A 23,972-nucleotide genomic window follows, 5' to 3' on the forward strand; every position below is an offset into this window, starting at 1 on the left:
GCACTGATTGATACTTATGTTTCAGTTGATTTTTCTATTGACTCACAAATTAATACTTCAGGATAGACTCGTAGGAACCATAACAGTCCCATGGCTTAATTGATCTTCTTTGTTCTAACACTGGCATCTCCTCTGAGCTACTGTTTCTTTGAATCATGATATCATTATCACAAGTCATTACACTTAACCTAGACTAATACAATATCTTCTAACTCTTCACCCCGTTTTCTATTTTTTGCCATTTCCACACACTGAACACAGTGTTGTGAAATTACTGTCTGTGCAGTACAGATATAATTGCATTCCTCTTTTACTCAAACCAACAATGATTCTTCTACGAACACAAATTCTTCTGCAAATACCACAAACACAAATGTTTCACGGCATTCAAAACCCTCAATAGTATATCACCAACATATCTATCCTAGTCTATTTCCTACACATGTCCTACATCTCAGACAGTATGGATTTGCTTTATGCTTGCCAAATGTTTTGTCGTTTGCTACCTCCCACCTTCTGTTCAAATCATTTCCTCTACTTTGAATATACCTTCACCATTTAGCTTATCAACCTTTAGCCATCCCTCAAATATTGCCTTCTCTGTAAAGCTTTTCCTTATGTTCTCAACCAGATATAATCTCCCCTGCCTTTGCATTATATCGGATTTTGCTTTTTCTTCTCTTAACTTACGGAAAATATGCACTTACCTTACTCAATTTACTAAATTATGAACTCCATATTATATTTTACTCATCTTTGTATCCTCTACAACTCTTAGCAGAGGGCTTGTTACATGGACAAATAAATATACATTTAACTGTATTTTCTTCAGATCGTTTTGCATTTATTGAACAAGTTGATTTGCTATCTAATCCAAAAGTTGGTTCAGTGCATTTTATGCCGTCTTCATTTATAAAATGATTTCTGTGAGACTGACTTTTGAATACACCAATTGAGCTAAATTACAAAGTTTTTCAATTTTATGTCAAGCTATATTTTAATTCACTGTCTTATTAGGATAGTACTAACTGCTGTAACAAATAAATGTAAAGTTTTTTGTTTACTTAACATGAAAGAAAGTTATTCTTGCTCATGTTAATGGTCCAATACAGGTATTCCAGAGTAACTCTCCCCTACAAAGTGATTCAGAAGTCCAGGTTCCTTCTTTCTTGTGGCTCCACCATCTCCTAGAACCTTTAGTACATGGAATAAAAGAAGGGAAAATCATGTTTCTTAGGTAAATGAATGTCAGATTTCATCAATATTAAAGTACACATTGCATTAGTCACCTTAGACTAAGTTTTGCTGCAGTAAGAAACAACCTCAAAATATCAGTGTCTTATAACAACAAAGGTTTATTTCTTACTTGCACTCTATCCACTATTAGATGGCTTTGGCTGTGTTCCATCTCCTCTGCATTCTGAGGCTCACGTTTCAGGAGCACTTCCTGTCTAGGACATCGTTGGCCTCGCAGTAGAAAGAAAAAGGAAACTGGGTTTAAAAAAAAAAAGTGGTGCATGTCACTTCCACACACACTAAGTTTTATCTGGTCAAAGTAAGTTACATAGAGAAGCCCAATGTCAGATGGCGGATTATATTCCTCCCATTGATGCTACAAATCACATGGCCAAGTCAGACATCAATAGCATAGGGATGTATGATCCTTCCACCGAAACGAGCACTGAATATTTTCAACGATAATACAATTAACCACACATTTTTTTCACATTTTAATATCTGTAAGATTTGGGATGTTTGTTATAATCAGTGGTGAATTACAATTACTTGACAGAATCTTTTTTTCCCTTTAAAGATACAAAAATAATGGTGCATCTTACAATCAACAACATCTTAGATTTAAGGAAATTTGATAGGCCTCAACTGTAAATGTACTCATCTAATTCACCTATTGATTTCCAAGTAGGTAGATAGTTTCAAATTGAAGAGTTGTGTAGGTTTAAAGAGTAAGTAGATTTAAAGCTTGTGTAGTTCAGACTCTTTAACATTGACCTAAGCCTGTTTTAGAGTGCTTATTTTCAGTTCTGTAGTAGAGACAGCTATAAAACATTAGAAAAAATTGAGTGAGAGAAACTTGCAAAGAGGAAAAAGCAGAGAAATAACCCATGGAATAGAATAGAGTGTTTAGAAATAAGCATGTATAAATGTTGTAAGAACAGCACCACAGATTTTTTGCATCTGACTCCAAAAGCAAAGGCAACAAGAGCAAAAAGAAACAGGTGGGACTAAGTCAAATTAAAATGCTTCTGCATAGAAAAGGAAACCATCAACAAGATGAAAAGACAACCTACTGAATGGGAGAAAATGTTTGCAAATCATATATCTGATAAGAGGTTAACATGCAAGATATATAAAGAACTCATACAACTCAACAGCAGAAAAACAACCTGATTAAAAAATGGACAGAGGATCTGAATAGACAGTGGATTTTTATTCAGCCATAAAAAAGAATGAAATCTTGCCATTTATGACAACATGCATGGACCTTGAGTGGATGCTAAGTGAAATGTCAGACAAATACCATATGATTTCACTTATACGTGGAACGTGGAAAAAACAAACAAGCTCATAGATACAGAGTACAGAATGGTGGTTGCCAGAGGTGGAGGGTGGGGAATGGGCAAAATAGATGAAGGGAGTCAAAAGGTGCAAACTTCCAGTTATAAAATAAGTAGGTCATGGGGGTATAATGTACAACATGATGACTATAGTTATAATAATACCATGTTGCATATTTGAAATTTGCTGAGAGGGTAAATCTTAAAAGTTCTCATCACAAGAAAGAACAATTCTGTAACTTTGTGTGGTGACAGATGCTTTCTTTCATTTTGCAATATATACAAATATCAAATCATTATGTTGTAAACCTGAAACTAATATAATGTATGTCAATTATACCTCAATAAAAAAGTTTAAGAATGGCACCACAAATCAATGAGGGAAATAGATATTATTCAGTGTATATAGTATTTGCAAAACCGGGTCACTGTATGGAAAAAAATTAAGTTGGATCCTATCTTACACCTTGTGGAAAAGGTGGACTCCAGATGAATTAAAGACCTACATGGGAAAGTTAAATACTAATAGAAAAGAATGCCCATTGCCTAATGACATAAAGGTAGGGAAAGGCTTCTTAGATAAGACCAAGAAAATGCAAATCGTAAGGCAAAAAACTGTTAGACATGACTACATCAAAATTTAGAATTTCTGTCAATGAAGGTAGTCAAAAATAATCTCATGGATGATAGATCATGAGAAAGAATTTACAATATCTAAAACCAGCAAGGAATTTATACCTTGAATATATAAGAATTCCTGAAAATCATCATGAAAAATACAGGAAACCTCAAGAGCAAAAACTGAGCAAAGAATATGAATAGAAATTGCACAAGAAAAATCCAAAAGTTCAACAAGTATATGAAGAGTTCAGACTCACTAGTTATCAGAGAAATGCAGGTTAAAATAACAATGAGCTACCACACTCTACATATACATAAGCTATTATCCTAAAGTTGTGCATATCATTCCCATGTGTGTTTTATGTCATTAACAATAGACTATTATGTTTTAAACTTTTGCACAAAATGGCTTCATACTGATGTTTCCTTTGAAAAGGATGTATGCTTTTTTCTCAACATTATTTTCTTAAAAGTTTTGTCCATGTTGATACACGTTTATCTATGTGGTCCATTAATTTTAGCTGGTGTTGTTTTTCCATTATGAAGAAATTTCAGTTTATCTCTTTCCGTACTGATAATTCAGATGATTTTACTTCTATACTTAAATTATGCTGCAATGAACATCTTTCTGTATGTTTCCTAGTGTACATGTGTGAGAATAGAAACTCATGTAAATAATCAGAGATGAAAGTGCTAGGTTAAGTGCATTTTCAGTTTTACTACATACAGTAAATTGCTCTTCAAAATGATGTACCAATTTATACTCCTTCCTATGTATGAATTCTTTCCTCATATTCTAGCCAGCACTCGTGGTGTTATCAGATTTGGCACGTTTGTGTTAGAATTTTTGAGATCCTGGAGTGGTGCAAGGGAACCATTTTAAATCTATGTTCTCCTACTTTAAGTTTCATTAAAGGTTCTCTGTGGACATGAATGTAAGTCTAGACTGTGTATTTTCCAGTAAGAACCTGTCTCTTCCAAATATTCCCTTTTGACAGACTGCACCTTCTAATTCCTACATCAAGGGTGACAAACTCAAATGCCCTATTGGAACCAGGCAGGTAGTATAAATAAGTGAAATGGGTCAGAATAAAAGAGAAGAGCAATTGGTAGGGATTGTGGTGAACTCAAGAGTGCATCTAAGTGGCAACTGCTACTTAGGTCTATCCAATATTTGCCTTGGAGTATGCTCGCCTATACTTGCTAGGTCATCTGAAGCCAGGAATCTTATAAATCTTTATATGTAAAATCTTTTTATATAAAATCTCCAGGTTTTTAAATCTTGGCACCTAATTCAGTTTTTTAAAAATTAGTAAGCACATGCTGTGGGCTAAGCAGAATACTTTTGTAGGTGATGTTACTCCAATACACATGGTCAATATTAGGATTATGGAATTAAAGCCAAATGGCCTACTCCATTCACTCATCTAGATTATATGTGTCAAGAAAAGGTTTTTATTCCTGGATCAGGACTAATCTGACTAATCAGGACTAATGCTTTCAGGTTCTGCTATTTTGTTTATTGTCTCATAAAAGAGTTCTATTTCATTGTTCCTGCTCAGACTTGATTAACTGACCATTGATTATTGATTGCCTGAGTGAAAGAGTTCACTGTCTTAAATTAATTTCTATACAAATAAATTATTAGATCACTTCCAACTGGAGATAACCACTAATATTAGCATAATTTTTAAGACTGTAGATCAATGCTGTCCAATAGAAATATAATACAAGTCACCAATGTAACGTTAAATTTTCCAGTAGCCATATTAAAAAAGATAAAAAGAAACAGTTGAAATTGATTTTAGTCATATTCTATTTAAACCTATATATCCAAAGAATTATTATTTTAATATATAATCAGTGTAAACAATCATTAATTAAAAATTTGGATTCTTTTTGTAGTAAGTCTTCACAATCTGGTACATTTACAGCACTTGTCAATTCGGACTAGTCACATTTCAAGTACTCAATAGCCAGTTAAACTCATCCATACTACTTAAATTCATCTACCTCAGCAAGCTGCTTGATTCATTTGCCTCATCTGTAAAAGGAGAATCCTGATAATTCTACAAATATGGCTGTTGTAAAGATTAAAGCAGACACACAGAAAGTGCTTAACATCTGTTAGTGTTTCCGTGATCACAAGATAGATTGATAGATAGATAGGTAGGTATGTAGATAGGTAAGGGTATAGATATATGTAAATAAAATTATGCCCCAAGCATTAACTTCAGTTTGCTTCAACACAGCAAACCATTTTTTCATGATTCAGGTACCTTCTATATGCTAGTGTATATTATTGTATGATAATCTGTTTAAGCAGGGTCTTTGCTTGGTAGCTGTTGAAAAAGAAAATGTTTCATACATCTTTAAATAAAAGTAGAAAATAACTTCTTCATAATTAAAGACAGTTAGGAGAAGGATTATGCTCTTGTAAAGCTTGTTGTTACTGCTTGAGGTAGAATCCATAAAGACAAAGGTCCATGACCCCGAGTCTTGTTCACTCTGAAACAGTGTTACCCATTACCTTCTTTCGCTTCTCCTGCACACCAAATTCCTTCTTTAGTCAAGCTGTTTACTCTGCCTGGAACGCTCTTCCTCCTTTCTTTGCTCTGCTGGCTGGCTTCTTCTTATTCTTCGGCTTTCAGATTAAATGCCAGGCCTTAGGTCTACCCTGACCATCTTTCCTAAAATAGATCTTCTCTTTTATTCTCCACCTCAGCATCATAGTTGTTTCCTTTATGAGCTTGTATCATAATTTGTAATTATTCACTTTTTAATTTAGTTGTTTTTGTTCTGTTAGAAAACTTTTTGCCTCGTGAGGGCAGGGCCTAGGTCTGCCTTGCTTACTAATGAAATCTCGGTAATCAGAATAGTCAGGGACAGAGTAGGCAACAAATATTTCTTGAGTGAATAAATGAATTAATGAATGGGTGTGTGCTGTTCCCTCGTGTATTGACGAACTTTCAAGGAAGGAAGTCACAGAAATGATTTCTTAAACTGATGTATTCACATCAAGAAGCTATGAAAATTGCAGGAGTTTTTGTAATCCACTGGGTTGTAGATTCCACGACGGCAAGAACCATGTTTGGATTTGAAACTCAGTGCCTCCCTACACAAGGCTTGTCACATATTAGACATCCATATATATTTGTTGATTGACTGAATAGATTAATTCTGACATGAAGTCATAGGCTGGACACCTATACTCAGAGGAATTTTACTGTAAGATAAAATTTAGGATGAGTTGGAAACATAATGATTACAGGAGATTTAAAACTAAGATGCTGTAACAGCAATGCAATATATGTGTGTTTTCTGTTACATTTTTTCCTAAAAGGGACCTGTTGGTTTACCTGGAGAAGTTGGAATGACTGGAAGCATTGGTGAAAAGGTAATTTTTTCATTATTTTGTTCAGTAATAAGAGTTGGACTAGGCTAAACTCAAAGGAGAAATATTTGTATGATATTTATGTTAATTAGAAATCACTCATAACTTAAAACACATTACCTATACTGAAGCTCTTAAATATGTTGAAATATAACTAATAGCGTATATATTTCCAATTTTTAAAGGGCAGAGAACTCTTTTGGTTGTAATGATATGGTCTGAAGAGAAAAGAGGAAATTTATGGCGTAGGTCTATGACAAGAAAATATTTAAATCTACTTTATGAGAGCAAGCTCCCTAAAGGAAGCAGTTTTAAAAGAGAAGTATAAGTTATCACTTTACCTGGGCCAAATCTCAGTCATAATCTCATTATTTCCAGTTGGAATCCAGTATGCAGTTATTTGTGGAGATTCCTGGCTATTGTGATGGAAATCATAATTTGTTTAAAGATTACCTCTGGAGTGATTTTCCATATTGAGTTTCAAATTTAGGGAAGTTTTTTTAAAAAATAAAGAAGTAATTCTTTACTTGAAACCAGCAAGGGCATTTTTTTATTTTTTATTTTTTGAATGGAATCTTATAATGGACTAGTAGGTAATAAACCAGAAACTTTGGATCTTCAACTGAAACCTGACTTGCTGAATATAAATTATAAGCTTGATAGTCTGGTGACGTTGCTATACAAGGCTACTCTTTGTGAATAATTAAGAAGAGCTAAGACTAAAAGTAAATTACTAAATAATATTTCGGGTACTTCCATCTGAAATTTTTAAGTCAAACTCAACATATCTAAAGTTAAATATATCTTTTTTTTTCCCGCATTCAAACTGGTCTCTTTCCAACTATCTCATTTCTATTAGTGTGTCGTATACCTGTTTCTATTCTTCCAATCTTCCAGAATAGATAGAGTGAACTCATCTTTGTGTTTCCCCTTTCCTCCGTCCTCTATGCCTAATCTTTTAGCAGATCTTAGAATTTTTTTCCTTACAATTCATTCTTTCTAATGGTCACTACAAAGCCACCTTCTCAGACGTACTCTTATCAGTTTCTCTTAAATTTATCCTTTATCATATTTACCCTGACCTTTCCTTTCCTATCCTTTAATCCATTCTACATACTATGAGAAAAGACTCGTTTTGATGGGTCATGGTGAAACATTTTGGAATACTTTCGTTGACTCCCTATTGTTGACCCTGTTAACTCCTCTACTTTGCTGTTAAGATACTACATCATTTTGGCTTTATCAGTTCGTCCAACAAATTCTCTAATATTCTCCTTTATAAACTTTTTCTCTCCCCTGTCTCATATATTCTGTATTTGTTCTTATTCCTGTTCTTACTGTTTTCTTGGTTTAGAATATCCTCTCTTCTTCCCTCTATTTATTCAAAGCCAAACTGTGGGACTCAGTTAAATTCCCATCTCCTCCACAAAGTCTTCCCAGATTCCTTTAATCCTTCCGGATTTCTTCCTTTCCTGGATTTAGAATAAGTACCATGCAATTTAAAATTTAACTGTCCTCTAACTGATTTATCTTTGTTAATGTCATATGTCATGTCTCTAATTACTTGAAGGTAAACTCAAAGTCAAATTTCTGTTCTGTCTCTCCAGCTCTCACTTAGTACATTAAAAGTGCTTAATATATACTTACTGATTTGTAGCAATAATATAAAATGAGCTCAGTTTAAAAAATTTAGATAGTTTTATAATTTTTTCATTCTGATTTAGATACTTCTGACCTAGGTCAAATCTTCTACACTAAGATTTTGACGACCCTGGGAATTTTAATGTGAATCAGTTTAGTCCTTTTAATCTGCTGTGGCATATTTTGTTATCATGATTACACTTAATTGTAGTGTACAGACTACAGAGATAAAACTTTGTTCACTGGTTATACAGATCAGTTAATTTTTACGATGTACTTTGATACTTTTACTATTCTTATACTTTATATGTCTCAAAATTGTAAGCATTTCTACTTACAAAACTTTAGCATATGATGCATGCTCAATTTTAAATCCTGTTTATTCATAATTTCTATTTTCTTCATTTTAATAAGATGTTTAGTATTTATTCCTTGAAAAATATCCTGAGGATTTTTATTGTATTAAAAGACTAGCAACTTTAGGATAAAAATGCAAAATTTGTAAGTTTAAAAATTATTGAAAATTGCGATGAGATATGCATGTAAGGTATGATTCTGACTGACAATTTTCCTGTCTAGGCTTAGCTCAGTCATGGTTAATGAACATGCCTCAATGTTTCTCTTTTTCTTTGTTTTAAAAGGGAGAGCGCGGAAGTCCAGGTCCACAGGGTCCCCAGGGGGAAAAGGGTATTATGGTAAGAGCTCAGTGATTTGAAAGATATGTTTCCAAAGAATGTAATAAAGTTAAGGCATTCCAGAGGTGGAATTGCCTTGAATGGAATTTAAGTAAGTGAGAAATGCTATTTTGTAGTAAATTTCCATTAGAATTTTCTTCTCCTTTAAACAGTTTTCCTTTCAGAATGCTGACTGGCACTAAGAAGCGTACGAATCCGAAGGTGGTCAAATGAGTCTATAGTTTTAAGAGAAGAATTAAATCACCATAAATTAGCTAAAATGGATGAAGAAGAAAATTCTTTTAGGAGTCTACTTTTCTTTTACAGCTTATAGTTTATATAGCACATATCATCATTGCCACTCTTCCGTGAGTTTGTGGTCACGATGTAATTCTTTGGTATATGAAAGATCAGAATCCAGAATTCACCTTGTTCTCTTGTATCTGTAAGATAGTAATAGCTGATAAATTTTATACCTAGAGTGCCTTTTTTAATTTATTAAACAGTTTTTAAATGTGACAGGAACTAGAACAAAAAGATTGTTATCAATAAAAGAATCTTGCTTCCAGAAAATATGTTGTGATGGATCTAGTGGCACATAATACCGTCTACAAATTCATTTTACTTAAGTTGTTCTTCATTTTTAACTTCTATTTTATCAGTAAAGCACTATAAGATTATTTTTTTTTTACCTATCTCCAGTTGGTGTCAACTAGGAAATTTAATATACCCATAAGGCTAATCAATTTCAGGAATGATTACTTCCTAAGATATTCTCTGCATCACTGTTAACACCATAAAGGGTAGAGTATTTATGACAGGCTAGAGTGTTTGTGTGCATTCATATTCCTTAATTATAGAATTCTCTGACCTCTGAAAATGATACACTTTCATACTCTAGATGACGAATCTATTCACAGCATAATATAACCTACAGAAAGATAAGATGAATATTCTCTTTTTAATAGGTTATGTGATTCTGGCTAGCAAATGTCATTTCTAAGCAAAGAATTTCTAATAAAAGGCTACACAGCTTCTGTGTAAACATTTTTTATTTCTGTTGTCTGTGGAACATTTCCTGTGGCCTCTTCTCTCTTGGATGGAAGAGGGAGATCTTGTCAAATTATCACTTTTTATTACTATCTGTAATTACTGCTTTGTCTTCAATGACAATAATTAAGTATGATGGAGAGTTGATGTCTTTCATATTTTTGCTCAAATTATAGGGATATCCAGGTCCTCCTGGGGTTCCAGGACCCATCGGTCCACTGGGGTTACCTGTAAGTACAGAAAAGACTTTATATTCCCTTCTAGAATGTCTATTTAAATTTAAATCCATGACTTTGGTTATGCTGTATTTTTTTGTTTTTGTGCAGAATAAGTAATTTATAAATTGACTTAGGCTGCTTTTCTCCCCAGTCAGTGCAAGACAGTGTGGAATCATGGTATCTTGAACTTCCTCACCTCTGTTTGCCATGTTATTTACTGCTCACTTCTAGTAGTCAGTACAATTCTGTAGCCTAAAACTAAAAACATTTAAACTTTCTATTGAATAACCACATAGAAGAAAATAGAGTTAGTACTCAAGCTAAGAAGTGAGCCAATTGGATAAACATGTCACATCCATAAGTTCCAACATATTTTTCTTAGAAATTTGTAAACATTCTCAAACAACCAGATAAAATTCATAGAAAATATACCTTTATTAATAAAAAATTGTTTTGAAAATACTCCATTTGTTATTTACAGAAAGATAATGCAATCTTGTCTCTGACGAGGTAAAGTTTGGGGCCAGCCCTGTGGCCAGGTGGTTAAGTTCACACGCTCTGCTTTGGCGGCCCGGAGTTTGGCCAGTTCGGATTCTGGGCACAGACATGGCACTGCTCATCAAGCCATGCTGAGGCAGCATCCCACATAGCACAACCAGAAGGACCTATACAACTAGAATTACAACTATGTACTAGGGGGCTTTGGGCAGAAGAAGAAGAAGAAGAATAGAAGAAAAGAAGAAGATTGCAACAGATATTAGCTCAGGAGCCAATTTAAAAAAAAAAAAAACAGTAAAGTCTGCTTATCAAAATTTAACAGTAAGTGTGAACTTAAATATGAAAAAGATCAGCCTTTATGATCCCCTAAACAGAACCATTTTCAGAAATGGTTTGTGGCATTTTGTGAAGCTTCTGTTTTGAAGAAAAACCTGATTTTGCAGTATATTGATAGACGTGTTGTTGATTTCTAAAATTAGGAAGGCTGATCTAGGGGACAGTTGCCAATCTTTTTACTCACATAGGATAATGAGTAAATTTGAGATCCTGAAAAAATTCACTATTTTTATCTACCTAATGTTATATAGATAAATTTTGTTTACTAATTAAGTCTTTATTGAAGACTATCAGGTATAAAAATAATTCTTTGTAATTGACTTAGTAAAAAATAACTTAATCTTTGTTGTAGGCTATTTTTTTGTGTTGTATTAGTTTGGAACATTTTGTGGCGTTTTTCATTGTAACAGAAAAAAATCTATTTTTTATGTAATGGAATTATCCTAAATGTCTGGAATAATGAGAAAGAAGTCTTACAGCAATAGTCATTGCCCTTTGAAGGACCAGGCAGATTAAACTGGTCAGACTGGCTAAGTGAGTGTCTCCCTCCACCATCACTCCATGTGTGTTCCTCCTGAAAACTACTTGGTCAGTGAATATTAGAAACACCCATTCCGTTAATCAGGGTGTAACAAGTAAAAGTGAAATTTCTCCGAATAGTAGAAAAAGTCAAAAGCAGAATACTTGGGGAGAGAAGTATGGTATTTGTTTAATAATTAAAGCATATTTTTTAAGGAGACTAATCAGTTTTATTGTAAGAATTCCCACGGAGAATTGCATGTCATAAGAAAGGTTATAACTACTATTCTGATAACATTCCTGTGAATTCTATAACTTATTTTTAAATTTTCAACATGTAGGGTCATGTGGGGGCAAGAGGACCACCTGGGAGTCAAGGTCCTAAAGGACGAAGAGTAAGTTATCTAATAAAGGAAGTACATTAACCTCAAAAACATAACTTCATAAATAGCGATGTATTCACCTAAAATAGCTATCTTCTAGATTGTACTTAGATATTGTTGAGTTTTTCTCTTGTTTTCATTGTATTAGCTGAACTGCCTTCATTAATTGAAACGTGACTCATAATTGTATGTGCTTATAAAATCATATTTTTCCATTTTATGTTTACAGATTTCACTAATTCATATAGAATTCTTTTTTCTTATTCCCAACTTCCAGTTCCACTTTTTGGAGAAGTTGTAAATGCAAAGATATTTAAATAAATTGTTTTTCTACTAACACGAGACTTACATAGAAAGAATAGTAACATCGTGACAAAATAAGAGCAATAGGAAATGGAATGAAGATACACAGAATGACAAAGAGTTTATTAATTGTAAATCAGAGATTATATAATCATTGTCTAATAATTATGTATAAGAATTCGATTAAAAACCTTGCACTCTTTAAGTCTTTTAAACATTAAATCCTTTTATTTTCTTTAAAGAAACAAGAACCACCATTTATTTCATGCCTGTCACATGCCAGGCGATTTTACATATATTGTCTTAGTGAATACTCAAAACCACCCTAAAAGGGGAGGTATTATCTCAGATATTTTAGTTGAGGAAAATGGGCTCAGAGAGTTTAAGTGTACAGCCTGTAGACACACAGAGAAATGATACAATCAGGATTCAAACCTTAGTGTGTCTGATTGCATGGAATATTAAGGACTGTTTTTCCTTGATTAACTTGAATATGGGGCTTTCAGAATTCTCTTTTCTCCTTTGGCTTTACTTTGACTTTTAGAGCCAGTGAAGAAAATATATAAAAATTCTAAAAAGAAGCACCTCCACTAACAAAGGTTAAAAGCAAAAGAAAGACTGCTGTTTTCCAGTTGGCAAATGGGAGAAAAGTGTTACAAATCCCCAGTTTGAAATAACAACTTTAGTTTCATGTCCTGTGTTTTAGATACAGATTGAAGAAAGAGAGCAAATTTGTCTTTGTTATTATTTCTTTTCTGAAAAACTATTTTCCTTTCTGGGTTATAGATTTACAGTCTATAATTAATCCTGATGGCCACATCTATTTTAGCCCAAATGAGATTTAAAATAATAAAATAAAAATGATGGTAGATGATCTGTACCCAAACCGTCTTCAGTGGTCCGTGCCCTGCCAGCATTCAGTCGTTGGTCAGGTCAGATCTGTTTGTATTAGTCATAGTGGGAAAGTTCAACCAGTTTTGTGGCAGACGAAAAAAAGGAAGAAATACTTTACTGCCACCTTTTGTTGGTGAAGTAATTGAAGTCATATTGATTATCCAGGCAGGGGTCATGTACCTAAGCAAGATCTGCTCCTGAAGCACTTGTGCTATCTCATAAGTCAAGTGAAAAGCTCATTTGCTCTGCAGTGTTTTAACCCCACCCATGATCTCAGGGTAAATTATTACTCTTTCCTGATTTGCCACTTTTTCTTCAACTATCACCTCCTCAAAGATCTATTTTCCTCTCAGCCTCCAAATACTGATTCTTTCCCAAATGGTTTCTCATAATTATTTAAAGTTCACCTAGTACTTTCTAAACAAGGAGACCTTGTTAAAAATAAGCGCTTTATTTAGAACAAATCGTTTTCTTTACAGGAGAATATTTCAGGTAATCAAAGAACGTTGGGAATACAAAAAAGAACTGAAGACCACAATATTTGAGAAAGAACATAGTATTAGGAAGTTCTATTCCAGTAGTCACCTAGTGTCTTCTATCATCAATCCATCCTTCCAAATGTTTTTCACTCACAAAAAATGAGAATGTATGTCCCGTCTGCTGAAATAAATAATAAAGGTATGTGGCTGGAGTTCCTGTGCCCCAGCCCTTCTCTGCCACCCCAAAGGCTGAGGGAGTTGATATTTCCAGCACATCTGTAACCCCTTTGTGCCACACATCTTTGTGGCAGTACATTGAAGGGGAACTATGCCTGAGGCACGTTTGCCAGGCAACCACACAAAGAACTGTCTATATGAACTCATGCTTATACACCCTTACAGTCAAAGGTGAACCTCATGAATGGTAGGACTGCTCTCGGAGCAGTCTGCCTGCCCATCTGCTTCCTGCCCATCTATCTGCCATTCACCTATCTACCATTTACTATTTGCCTACAGTTTGTCAAATACCCTGCTAGTACCATGGAGGATTCAAGGTTAATTATCCCTTAGATCTAGACCACATGGATTTTATAGTTTAATGACAGTGTAGTGGCTTTTGAAGTATCATGCAGTATTGACAGAGGATAGGAAAAGCTCAGGCAAGCAACAATGCCTGCCATCTCAAGAAACAACCTAAGTAACTTAGTATCATGAAGATTTTTCTAACCTGCTTTGTGTAGGTTGTGTAATCCTACCCTTTGTGTGTGTGTGTGTGTGTGTGTGTGTATATATATATATATATATATATAGCTGAAAAAGATAACAAGATTGGCTGAAAATACAGTTCATATAGTTTGAGATTCTTATATGGGAAAATTGGTATCAATTTAAAGTATTATTATTTATCCTACATACTCTAAACTTTGTTTCCATCTACCAAGTTTGGCTGAAGAATAGTTACTTAAGTGAAGTGAAATAATTTAATATACCAAAGCTAATTAATATAGTATAAACAATCATATTCCTCACATAGACAATATAGGCTAGCAGATTCTTTTCTGTGGTAGCAGAGAGATAGTGGCTTAGCCTTTTGGGTCACTAGGAATCAGCACAATCTCAGCTGTCGTCACTCATGTGTACATTTAACTCTCTGAGGCTAGGTGACTGATCTCTTGGTGTGTCTCCAATACCCACTTCTGTGTCCAGCTGCCCTGACAGAAGAGATGACGCACAGAGCAAAGTTAACCTCATCTCCCTTCTTACCCAGGGATTGAGCCTTTGATCATGAGATACCATTAGATTTTGTACCCTTTCTCTAGAGGGGTGGAATAGAGGCATGCAACTGAGTAATTTTTTGTTCTGACTATACTGCTTGAGATTTAAGAAAAGAAAACATTGAAGTAACTGTATTAGAAATATGTAATGTTTTAAGATTTTCTATGCAAGATGTAGAATGGCTAGGACTATAAAAATTTTGATGTACACCTGAAATTTATATAAGGTAATAAACCAATGTTACCTATAGAAATTCTTTTTGAATTGTGGCCCCTTCAAGGGAATGCGTATCATATTGGGAAAGCAGCCGATAGTATTTGCATTCAGATTCGATACTGGTGATACCTGGAGTACGCCAAGTGATGAAGAAGAGTTTCTTCTGTGGTTTCTTCTCCAGAAAAAAAGTTTATACCAAGAATAGAATCCAAAGTTTTTTTTTTTCTACAAAATCAAAGATAACGTTAGTTTTTGTTTAAAGGAACATTTTGTTCCAGCTGTATTAATCAACAGCCAGAAGAAGCCTGCTAGGGATAATTAGGCATCTGAGTAATTTAGCATTAATGGAGAGGGCAACCAAAGACAGACATGGTTAAAAAGAAATATAAATATACTGAATCCATGTTAGAAAGATATTTGTTCTGTAAATAAGGGCTGTTTCTTTCATTCATAAACACTTTAGCTTATTAAAATTGAGTACAAGGGTTATAAAGATGGGCTTGAAGTTCTCATAAAATCCTTCCTAAATAAACTAGTCTACAGTTTATGTCAATGTTTTAGTTAATCACAGGTTTTTTTCTCTTAATTGTAGCATTTATATGAAGTGGTGCTTCTGTCTCCTATCATCTAATGCCTTTAGGATTATATTGATTATCCAGGGATTTGGTTAACTCTTTAAGATTATTGCCTACAATTCAAGTACTTGTTACTTTACAGACATGCTTAGTTTATATAGCTGAGCTATCAGACTTTATTCCAGCTTTTAGAAGCTAATAGCCACTCATTGTAGCCAATTTAACTTTTCTAAAAGAGGATAAAGGAAAAAATTATATTTTTTATATAGCTAGCATACATTCTCTAAGAACTTTATAGATAATCAGATATTGTAAAGCAGGTGTTAAAAAAATAACTTTCGGCCAGCCCCAGTGGCCTAGTGGTTATGTTCAGCATACTCCACTTGGGCAGCCCAGGTTTGGTTCCCAGGCATAGACCTACACCACTCTGCTAGCACCATGCTGTGCTGCAGCCCACATGCTAAAACATAGAGGAAGATTGGCACAGATATTAACACAGGGTGAACATTCCTCAGCAAAAAAAAATAATACTAACTTTATACCTAATTAGGGGCCTGTTAGGATACTATTTGTCTAATTTTCTCAGGGCTTATCCTAAAGCTTCTTTTGTCTCAGGAACTAGAGAAGGCATGTAGGCTAACCCACGGTTAACTCCTACAACCAATATCAAAGTGAAGCTTATGCTGATAAAGCTGAGCTTTTAGTTAATTGACCCTTAACTGGAGCATAAAGAGTACTAAACTTTCTTAGAGTTCTGGCAGCCTTAACCTCTTAACTAGCAACCTTAGGCCTTATAGCCTTTAATTAATGTAATTACTATGCTTAGATCTTTTTTGTTTTAACTGAATGTGGTAATCTTTGTCGTCACTGTAGGAGCAGAAACTTCTCTTTCTTTGTTCCCTCTGTAGTCCTGGTTTAGTGAATGGAGTAATAAATGTGAAAGTATTCTTTTAAGTAAAAGGTATTTTTGAAGTAAAGCATTATAAAATGGCTGATTATCATTACTATATGTATTCCTTAATTTTGGAGGGAGTTCCTTTCAATTATAATACCAGTCAGCGCTTTACTTTTAAGCTTTAATATTTATTTTGTAAACCTGTTCTAAACTTCAAGTCCTTTGTTTCAGCCTGAATTCACTTGCTAACAGAATTAACCTTTATTCCTTTTTAACATTTGAAAAAAATATTATGAACTTAATAGAGTACAGTTATTCGGAGTCTTTGGACATTTACACATCATGTGCATCAGACCATTCACTTGTATCTGTAGGCTTCAGTATCTTCATCTTAAAATGCCAGGTTTGGACTAGTCCAGCCTTGACAGGAGGTGATTTATGTGCTGAGGCAGAAACTGGCAGTTAATTATGAGATTTTCCTCCAGAGCTGGATGCAGCCTTTTCTACATATATATCTAGACAGCCACTTAATCTGATTTTATCCAAGAAATGAAACTTAATTGCCATCTTTGGACAAAATAATCTTTTTTAAAAATTCTAATTAACCGCTCTGCATCTAGGGCTTTTTCAAGCTTTATCCTCATGGCTGCTACCATTTAAACCTAGATGGAATGACTTCTAACTCTAGCACTGGCCTTGGAGATACTTGCCTCATTGTACTTGATTGTCTAGACCAAACTCATTATCTTCTCCCTACTCCCCCCAATCCACCCCAAACTTACATTTTCAATATGTTTTTCTATTAATGCTGTCCTCATTCCACCAGTTACTTTCTAACGAAATATCCAGGAAAGACAAAAATTTCAGGTTGCAAAGGAGTTAAGTTCCTAATTACCAGTGGACATATTTTCAGTCTAGATCTTTTGTTTTCTGCAGTGTTTTAGAATGTTAACCACTCATTCTTTTTAATACTTTCTCAGCCACCTTCTGTTACTACTCAAAAAAATTTTGCAAAGTGTTTTCTTACAGGGCAGAAAAAGGAAAATAGGCATAGAAGGTGCCAGAGAAAGAGAATCAATACAAGCTGCAGAATTTTTAAGATGGAGGTGATTATTAGAGCAGGATCCTGAGGGATCCTTGCACTTTAAACTTCAGAGTCGTCCTTTAATCAGTGTTCTTTTTTTCATCTTCAGTTATTTAATTGCCAAACATTCCAAGCATGCCCCCCGCCTCAAGACCTTTGCAGTTGCTCTTTCTTCTACCAGAATGATCTTCCCCAAGTTATTCCCAGCACCTGCAGTCTCACCTCCTTCTGGTGTCTACCCACACTTCACTTTGGAGAGACTTCTCAGATCGCCTATTTAAGTAGGGCTTTCCGTCTCAGATTCTCCAGTCCCTTAACCTCCTTTGCTTTCCTTCATTACACTTGACTACCTATTGTCACTTTATACTTTAATTTTATATATTTATTTCCTTGTTTATGAATTTGGGGATTTGTCTCTTCTCCCTACCATATCCTCTGGGCTTGAAACAGCGCCTGGCTGTAGTAGGCACCCAGTGAATGTTTGCTAAATGAATAACACACTCTGAAAATCACTTATCTATTAAATTCAGTCCATACTCCTCCACTTGACATTCAAAATCCTGCACAGTAAGACTGTAAATTAGTTTTGCAGCCTTTCATGGGAAAATAGGGCAGAACAGGAAGTTGGGAACAGATCATGGAGTACCTTCAATACAGACTGAGAAATTGTAGGGCTCGAGCTATCGATTTAACAGTAGTGTGACCAGTGGAGCTATAGATCCTTGTGGAGTTTGAGTCTTCTCTTCAATTCCATGAATGTGCCCAAGAGGGTGAGGGAGTGGAGTTACCCTAAAAGCACTCAGGAAGAAAGTCCTTTTATAGGAAGTAGCTTTTTAATCATGTAACGCTGAACCAAGCTGACTTCAGATGGGACACAAGAGAAGGTGCTGAAGTCTAGGGGGCCCCTTCAAATCAGCATGTTGTATTGGGAGATTTATATCACTGTTTTGTATAGAAATCTTCAGTGTTGTCTCATTGCCTATTGATTTAAATATAAACTCCAGTCCTTACCTTTTAAGTCCCAGTCTTTCAACAATAGAACCAATAGCCCAATTAAACAAACTGTTTTTTTCATTCTTGGGTATCTTCTTTCCTACCTCTGTACCGTTTTCTCATTCTGTCCCTCTATCTAGAGTTCCTTCTAGAACATGATCTCCAAGTGTCAAAATAACATCTTTATTCCCTTTACAAACATGTGAAAGCTCTCTCCCTCCTTTGAACCCTTTTAGCCCTTAACTTGCCGTATCTCTCCCTGTATTACAGTCATTTGTATAATTTGCTTATCATTCTATAAGCTTCATAACAGAGAAACTTTCTTACAATTATGTATCCTCATACCATTTAATGCAGTGCCTTTTCCACTGTAGATGTTCAGCTAATGGTTGTGGAATTGAATTAATTCCCCTGAAAAGGACTTTAAGATCTTCCAAGGACAGTTGTAATTTAGGCAGGGAAACATATACTGTCACTTTATTAGAGAATGACTTTTGCAACTAATACTTCTTCACAACTAATTACTGAATGAATATTGGTAGCAACTTAGTTGAGAAATTTTAAGTTTGCATAAATATTCCCAGCAGCGTTTCTATCCCTCTTCTGTGACCCCGCCATCTTCCGGTAACTATTGTCAAGTAGGTACACAGCAGGTGTAATGCACAGCACTCATTTTCTAGTAAAGTGAAGAGTGCCATTTCAGAAGACTGTTTGGACAAACAAACCAGCCACTTTTAAGTTAATTTAGAGTTATTTTTAGACTAAATCCTGGATGACTGCTGAGTAAGTGATAAGGTGAACAAAATACTCTATTAAATAATAAACCTAAATTATAGCTACCTCAAACTGAGTCAGCTGTTTTTGTGATCATCTGATTTACTATTTGGCGTTAAATCTGGAAAACACTGGCTTGATTCTCCCATGCAAGAGGGTTCATCCATACACTCAGCTGTATTCTTTTCTGTGGTCATGGCACGGAAACAAGGAGTTTGTCAATTAAAGAGGAGCACAGTGTCATTTGCAAGGATGCATAACCGTAAAAAGGGAACATTTCAAATTAACAGCAGGATATTTTTTCCATCTCTAGGGGCCAAGAGGACCAGATGGTCTCTCAGGGGAACAAGGTATACAAGGTGCCAAGGTAATCATTGATTTTTCTAATTTCATCTGCAGTTAAGTTCTTTGGAGCCTCTGCCTGCCTAAAGAGTGATGAATTTGCAAAAGTATGACTCTAAATTTTCTTTTAGTTAAATTATGAAACGTGCATAAACTACATACACAGAAAGATTTTCTTCTTAGTATTGAACTATATACTTAATGTCTTTTTTTTTTTTATGTGAGTGTATCCTAGCAAGTATAAGACTATAACTCACATTCTTATTAACTCACCTGGTATTGATTCTTAGGGTGAAAAAGGAGATCAAGGAAAAAAAGGGCCTTATGGTCTTATTGTAAGTAGAAGACATTTCACATTAAAAATAAACATTGATAATCTTCCATTTTTCTTGATGTGTGATTAATGTTTGAGGAGCCAGCTATTGACCCAAGCATTTTCTTTCTTATATAGGGTAAGACTGGAAACCCTGGAGAGAGAGGAGTTCAAGGGAAACCAGTAAGTAATTAAAAATAATCAAGCTATGAACAAATTTTATTCACTTTATTTTCTGAATACTTGTTTAGTATTCAGTATATTAAACTAAGAGAATACAAGTTCTTTCCCTCCTTCACTCATTAGGTCACTGTTTTATTTGGACAAATTGCTTATTCATTCTGGGCCTTGGTTGTTTCTATCTGTAAACTGATGGTGATAACTATTACTTTTACTTCACCCTAGTTATGATAAATTAGCTATTCTGTAAAATCCATTTCAAAATAAAATGGTGTGATAGCATATAAATATAATGGAATATTAATAAAGCTAACATAACAAGAAACTTCTTTTAGGCTGCTTGCCTAGTATCATTTTAACTAGATTTGAGTGTTTTTTATACCCTTGGAGTGTGGAGCTGTGTGTGTCATCATGCTTTGCCATGGCACAGCTCTAAGAGTTTTTAACATTATGTAATGCTGGATATTTCCCTACCATCAAAAAATCTTTTCAGGGGCTGGCCCCATGGCCGAGTGGTTAAGTTTGCGCATTCTGCTTCAGGGGCCCAGGGTTTCCCCAGTTCGGATCCTGGGCACAGATATGGCACTGCTCATCAGACCATGTTGAGGTGGCGTCCCACATGCCACAACTAGAAAGGGGATGTACTGAGGGTATTTGGGGAGAAAAAGCAGGAAAAAAAAAAGAAAAAATCTTTTCAGAAGTATACAATTTTTTCCCTATGAGGTAACAAGTTCTGTGGTTCTCATCACTAACTGAGGGGGAAAAAATGTTTAAAAAAAAGAAAGAGACACATACACATACATACATGTATACAAATATACATACATACTAATATATGCTATTACATATATATATAATTTTGAGCACATAAGTTTAAATGGATGAGAATTTTTAATTACTTTCTTTTTTAATCAAATTTTTGATGATGACATTTTGATTTGTCATATACATATATGTATATAACTTAAAGTTATAAAATTAGATAATTTAAATAGACTGCAACTTAAGAGTCAGAAAAGAACAGGAGAAAAATGTTTTAGCTGCTATAGTAATTGTCATTGATGTCATTGCATTTACTTGTTCCTCTTTGAAATCTGCTGCCCCCTGCCTGTTGTTTCCCATAATAGCATTATATGTGACAGTGGTCAAACCTAAAATATCAGAGACCTAAAAGAGAAAGAAAATTGTATTCGAGGAAAGAAGTTGTGTGTGACATTGTATTATTAATTGAAGTCATTCCCAAGGAATATTTTGAGTATTAATATTCATCATCTAGGTTTCTGTTATATCAGTGTAAATGCTATTTCTGTGGATTCCTTCCACTTTGCTACATTGTATATAAAGTTAATATGTTGCAATGAGTGGAGAAATTTGGAGCTTGTCTAGTTCATTCCTCTTATTTTAGAAAAATGAGGCCTAGAGAAATAAAATACTTATTGGTTTTGTATGTTGTTGACATTCCTTAGAATTTTACCTTCATTTTCAACCTATCAGATGGTATTTGATTTCCTCAATCAAATAAAAGACACTTCTAGAAGCAAGTTTCATAGACAACTAGAAGCGTAAAGTTACCTTAGTGGATGATATGGGTTGAACATTAAATCACGAGTTTATAATAGCTGTGGAGGTTTTCTTAGCTCTATGTCTACATTACCTCCTTCATGATTGAACTGAAAGACTTTTGAGATCCTAGGGAAGCTAAGATCAAGCAATCCAAGAAATCCAGATGGCCCCAAAGATTTATTTGATCCTGCACAATAATCTCAGTGTCTCCAGTTATTTATGCACTGTCAGCAAGCAGACAGTGTTGTATAATAGAAAGATGTGTGAGAGGTCACATTGACCTTTGTTCTACTGCATGTTCCTAATAGCTGTGTAGTCATGGCTAAATTGGTTAGCTCTCTGTATCATATTTTGCTCATGTGTGAATAAAGAGACATCTCTAAATTGTCATAATTCTAAAGCCAGATCTTAAATAAAAAATGGTAACACATATAGTACTCTGCCAGTCCAGATAGCCAGGAAAAGCATATTTGTCTGTGGGCCAACATTGTTTCCTATACTTGCCTTCCATCCACACATAGATCTGACTCAAAGGGAGAATCAAGAGGAAAGGCCATGATCGTTGTGTTATGAAGGTAATAAAACCTGGGTAACTGTTTATAGTTTTCTAAATCTTATAAAAACTGTAACAGTTCATACATTATTGATTTTTTAATCTAGATATTCTTTTAGTTAATGAGATGGGGTGTTAAATCTCCAACCATGATTTTGTATTCCTCTATTTATCTCTTTAATTCTGTCAAATTTTTCTTTATCTGTTTTGCAAATCTATTTTGAGAGTATTCACATTTATGATAATTATGTCTTCCTGATCTACTGACCCTTTTATCATTACAAATGTTCCCTTCCATCTCTGGTAATACTTTTTATTCCTGCTAGTGCTATTTGTTTTGAAGTCTACTTTATTTGATATATAAGTCTCTCCAGCCTTCTTATGCTTGCTGTTTGCATAGTGTATCTTTTCCATTCATTTACTTTCAACCCATCTGTGTCTTGATATTTAAAGTGAGTTTCTTATAGTTGAGTGTTGCTTTTTTATTCATTCTGACAGTCTCTGCCTTTTAATTAGTGTTTGGCCCATTTCTATTTAATACAATTCTTGATATGGTTGCATTTAGGTCTATCATCTTATGATTGCTTTTTCATTGTGATGGTGGTGGTGTTGTTCAGTGCCTTCTTCTGGCATTGATTAATTTTGAGGACGCCATTTTAATTTAGGTATTGGCTTTTTAGCTGTACTTATCATTATTATTTTTAAGTGGTTATTCTAGGTTGGGAGTCAGCAAACTTTTTCTGTAAAGTACCGCAAAATAAATATTTTCAGCTTTGTGGACTATATGGTCTCTACTACAGCTATGCACCTCTGTTGTTGTAGTGTGAAAGCAACCATAAATATGTGAAGGAACGAGCATGACTTTGTTCCAGTAAAACTTTATTTACAAAAATAGGTGATGGTGCAGATTTGGCCCCCAGGCTGTAGTTTGTGAACTGCTGGTTTAGGGATTACAGTATGCATTGTAATTTTTCATAGTCTACTTAGAGTTAATATAGTAATACTTAACATAATCGGAAGAAACTTGCAACCATACAGACCCATTTACCGACATTCTGTCTTTTATGCTGTAATTGTTTTATGTGTTATGTCTATATATGTTATAAACCCCATAAGGCAAAGTTAAAATTTTGCTTTAATATAAGTAAAATATTTTTTGCTTTAATGTAAGTGAAATATGTGTTTTGAGATATTTAGGGGAAAACTGATTTTTTTTTTATTTATCCATGCATTTACTCTTTCTGATACTCTTCATTCCTTTCTGTAGATCTGCATCTCCAAATGGTGTCATTTCCCTGCAGCCTGTAGAACTTCCTTTGGATTTCTTATAGACAACTTCTACTAGTGATGAAATCACTTAGTCTTTATTTATGAAAATGGCTTTATTTCACTTTCATTCTTGAAGGATATTTTCACTGGGTATAGAATTCTGGGTTGAGAGGGTTTTCTCTTATTTCTTTTCATTCAGCTCTGTAAGATGCATGTCATTTTCTTTTGGCCTCCATTATTTCTGATGAGAAATCTATACTTTATCATTATTCCCCTGCATATAATGTATCACTTTTCTCAGGCTGCTTTCAAGATTCTCTCTTTATTTTTGGCTTTCGAGTTTGACTATGATGT

The 23,972-nt window shown here is 34.4% G+C and overlaps 1 protein-coding gene and 2 long non-coding RNA genes across 20 annotated transcripts in view; 1 reads left to right on the top strand and 2 right to left on the bottom strand.

The window, feature by feature from the left end:
• Nucleotides 1-23,972, top strand: part of COL24A1 (collagen type XXIV alpha 1 chain) — a 349,220-nt gene that overhangs the window by 200,600 nt on the left and 124,648 nt on the right. For all 18 annotated transcript variants that reach the window (XR_011438845.1, XR_011438846.1, XM_023641737.2 and 15 more), the window contains 7 exons: nucleotides 6,541-6,594; nucleotides 8,874-8,927; nucleotides 10,133-10,186; nucleotides 11,869-11,922; nucleotides 19,712-19,765; nucleotides 20,031-20,075; nucleotides 20,192-20,236. Coding sequence is in view for 16 of the 18 variants with exons in the window: in XM_023641737.2 (XP_023497505.1) it covers nucleotides 6,541-6,594; nucleotides 8,874-8,927; nucleotides 10,133-10,186; nucleotides 11,869-11,922; nucleotides 19,712-19,765; nucleotides 20,031-20,075; nucleotides 20,192-20,236 (360 nt within the window). In the remaining 2 variants the exon portion in view is untranslated. The remainder of the gene's footprint in view (nucleotides 1-6,540; nucleotides 6,595-8,873; nucleotides 8,928-10,132; nucleotides 10,187-11,868; nucleotides 11,923-19,711; nucleotides 19,766-20,030; nucleotides 20,076-20,191; nucleotides 20,237-23,972) is intronic.
• On the bottom strand, nucleotides 821-1,484 carry LOC138924142 (uncharacterized). Its single transcript, XR_011438853.1, has 2 exons — nucleotides 1,367-1,484; nucleotides 821-1,194 (listed from the first exon to the last, which is right to left on the bottom strand). It is a non-coding gene; the product is annotated as an uncharacterized lncRNA (long non-coding RNA).
• LOC138924141 (uncharacterized) overlaps nucleotides 10,077-23,972 on the bottom strand; it is a 59,417-nt gene continuing 45,521 nt past the window's right edge. Inside the window, exon 3 of the long non-coding RNA XR_011438851.1 lies at nucleotides 10,077-10,184. This is a non-coding gene — a long non-coding RNA (uncharacterized lncRNA). The remainder of the gene's footprint in view (nucleotides 10,185-23,972) is intronic.

This window comes from Equus caballus, chromosome 5 (assembly GCF_041296265.1).
Source record: "Equus caballus isolate H_3958 breed thoroughbred chromosome 5, TB-T2T, whole genome shotgun sequence".
NCBI lineage: Eukaryota > Metazoa > Chordata > Mammalia > Perissodactyla > Equidae > Equus > Equus caballus.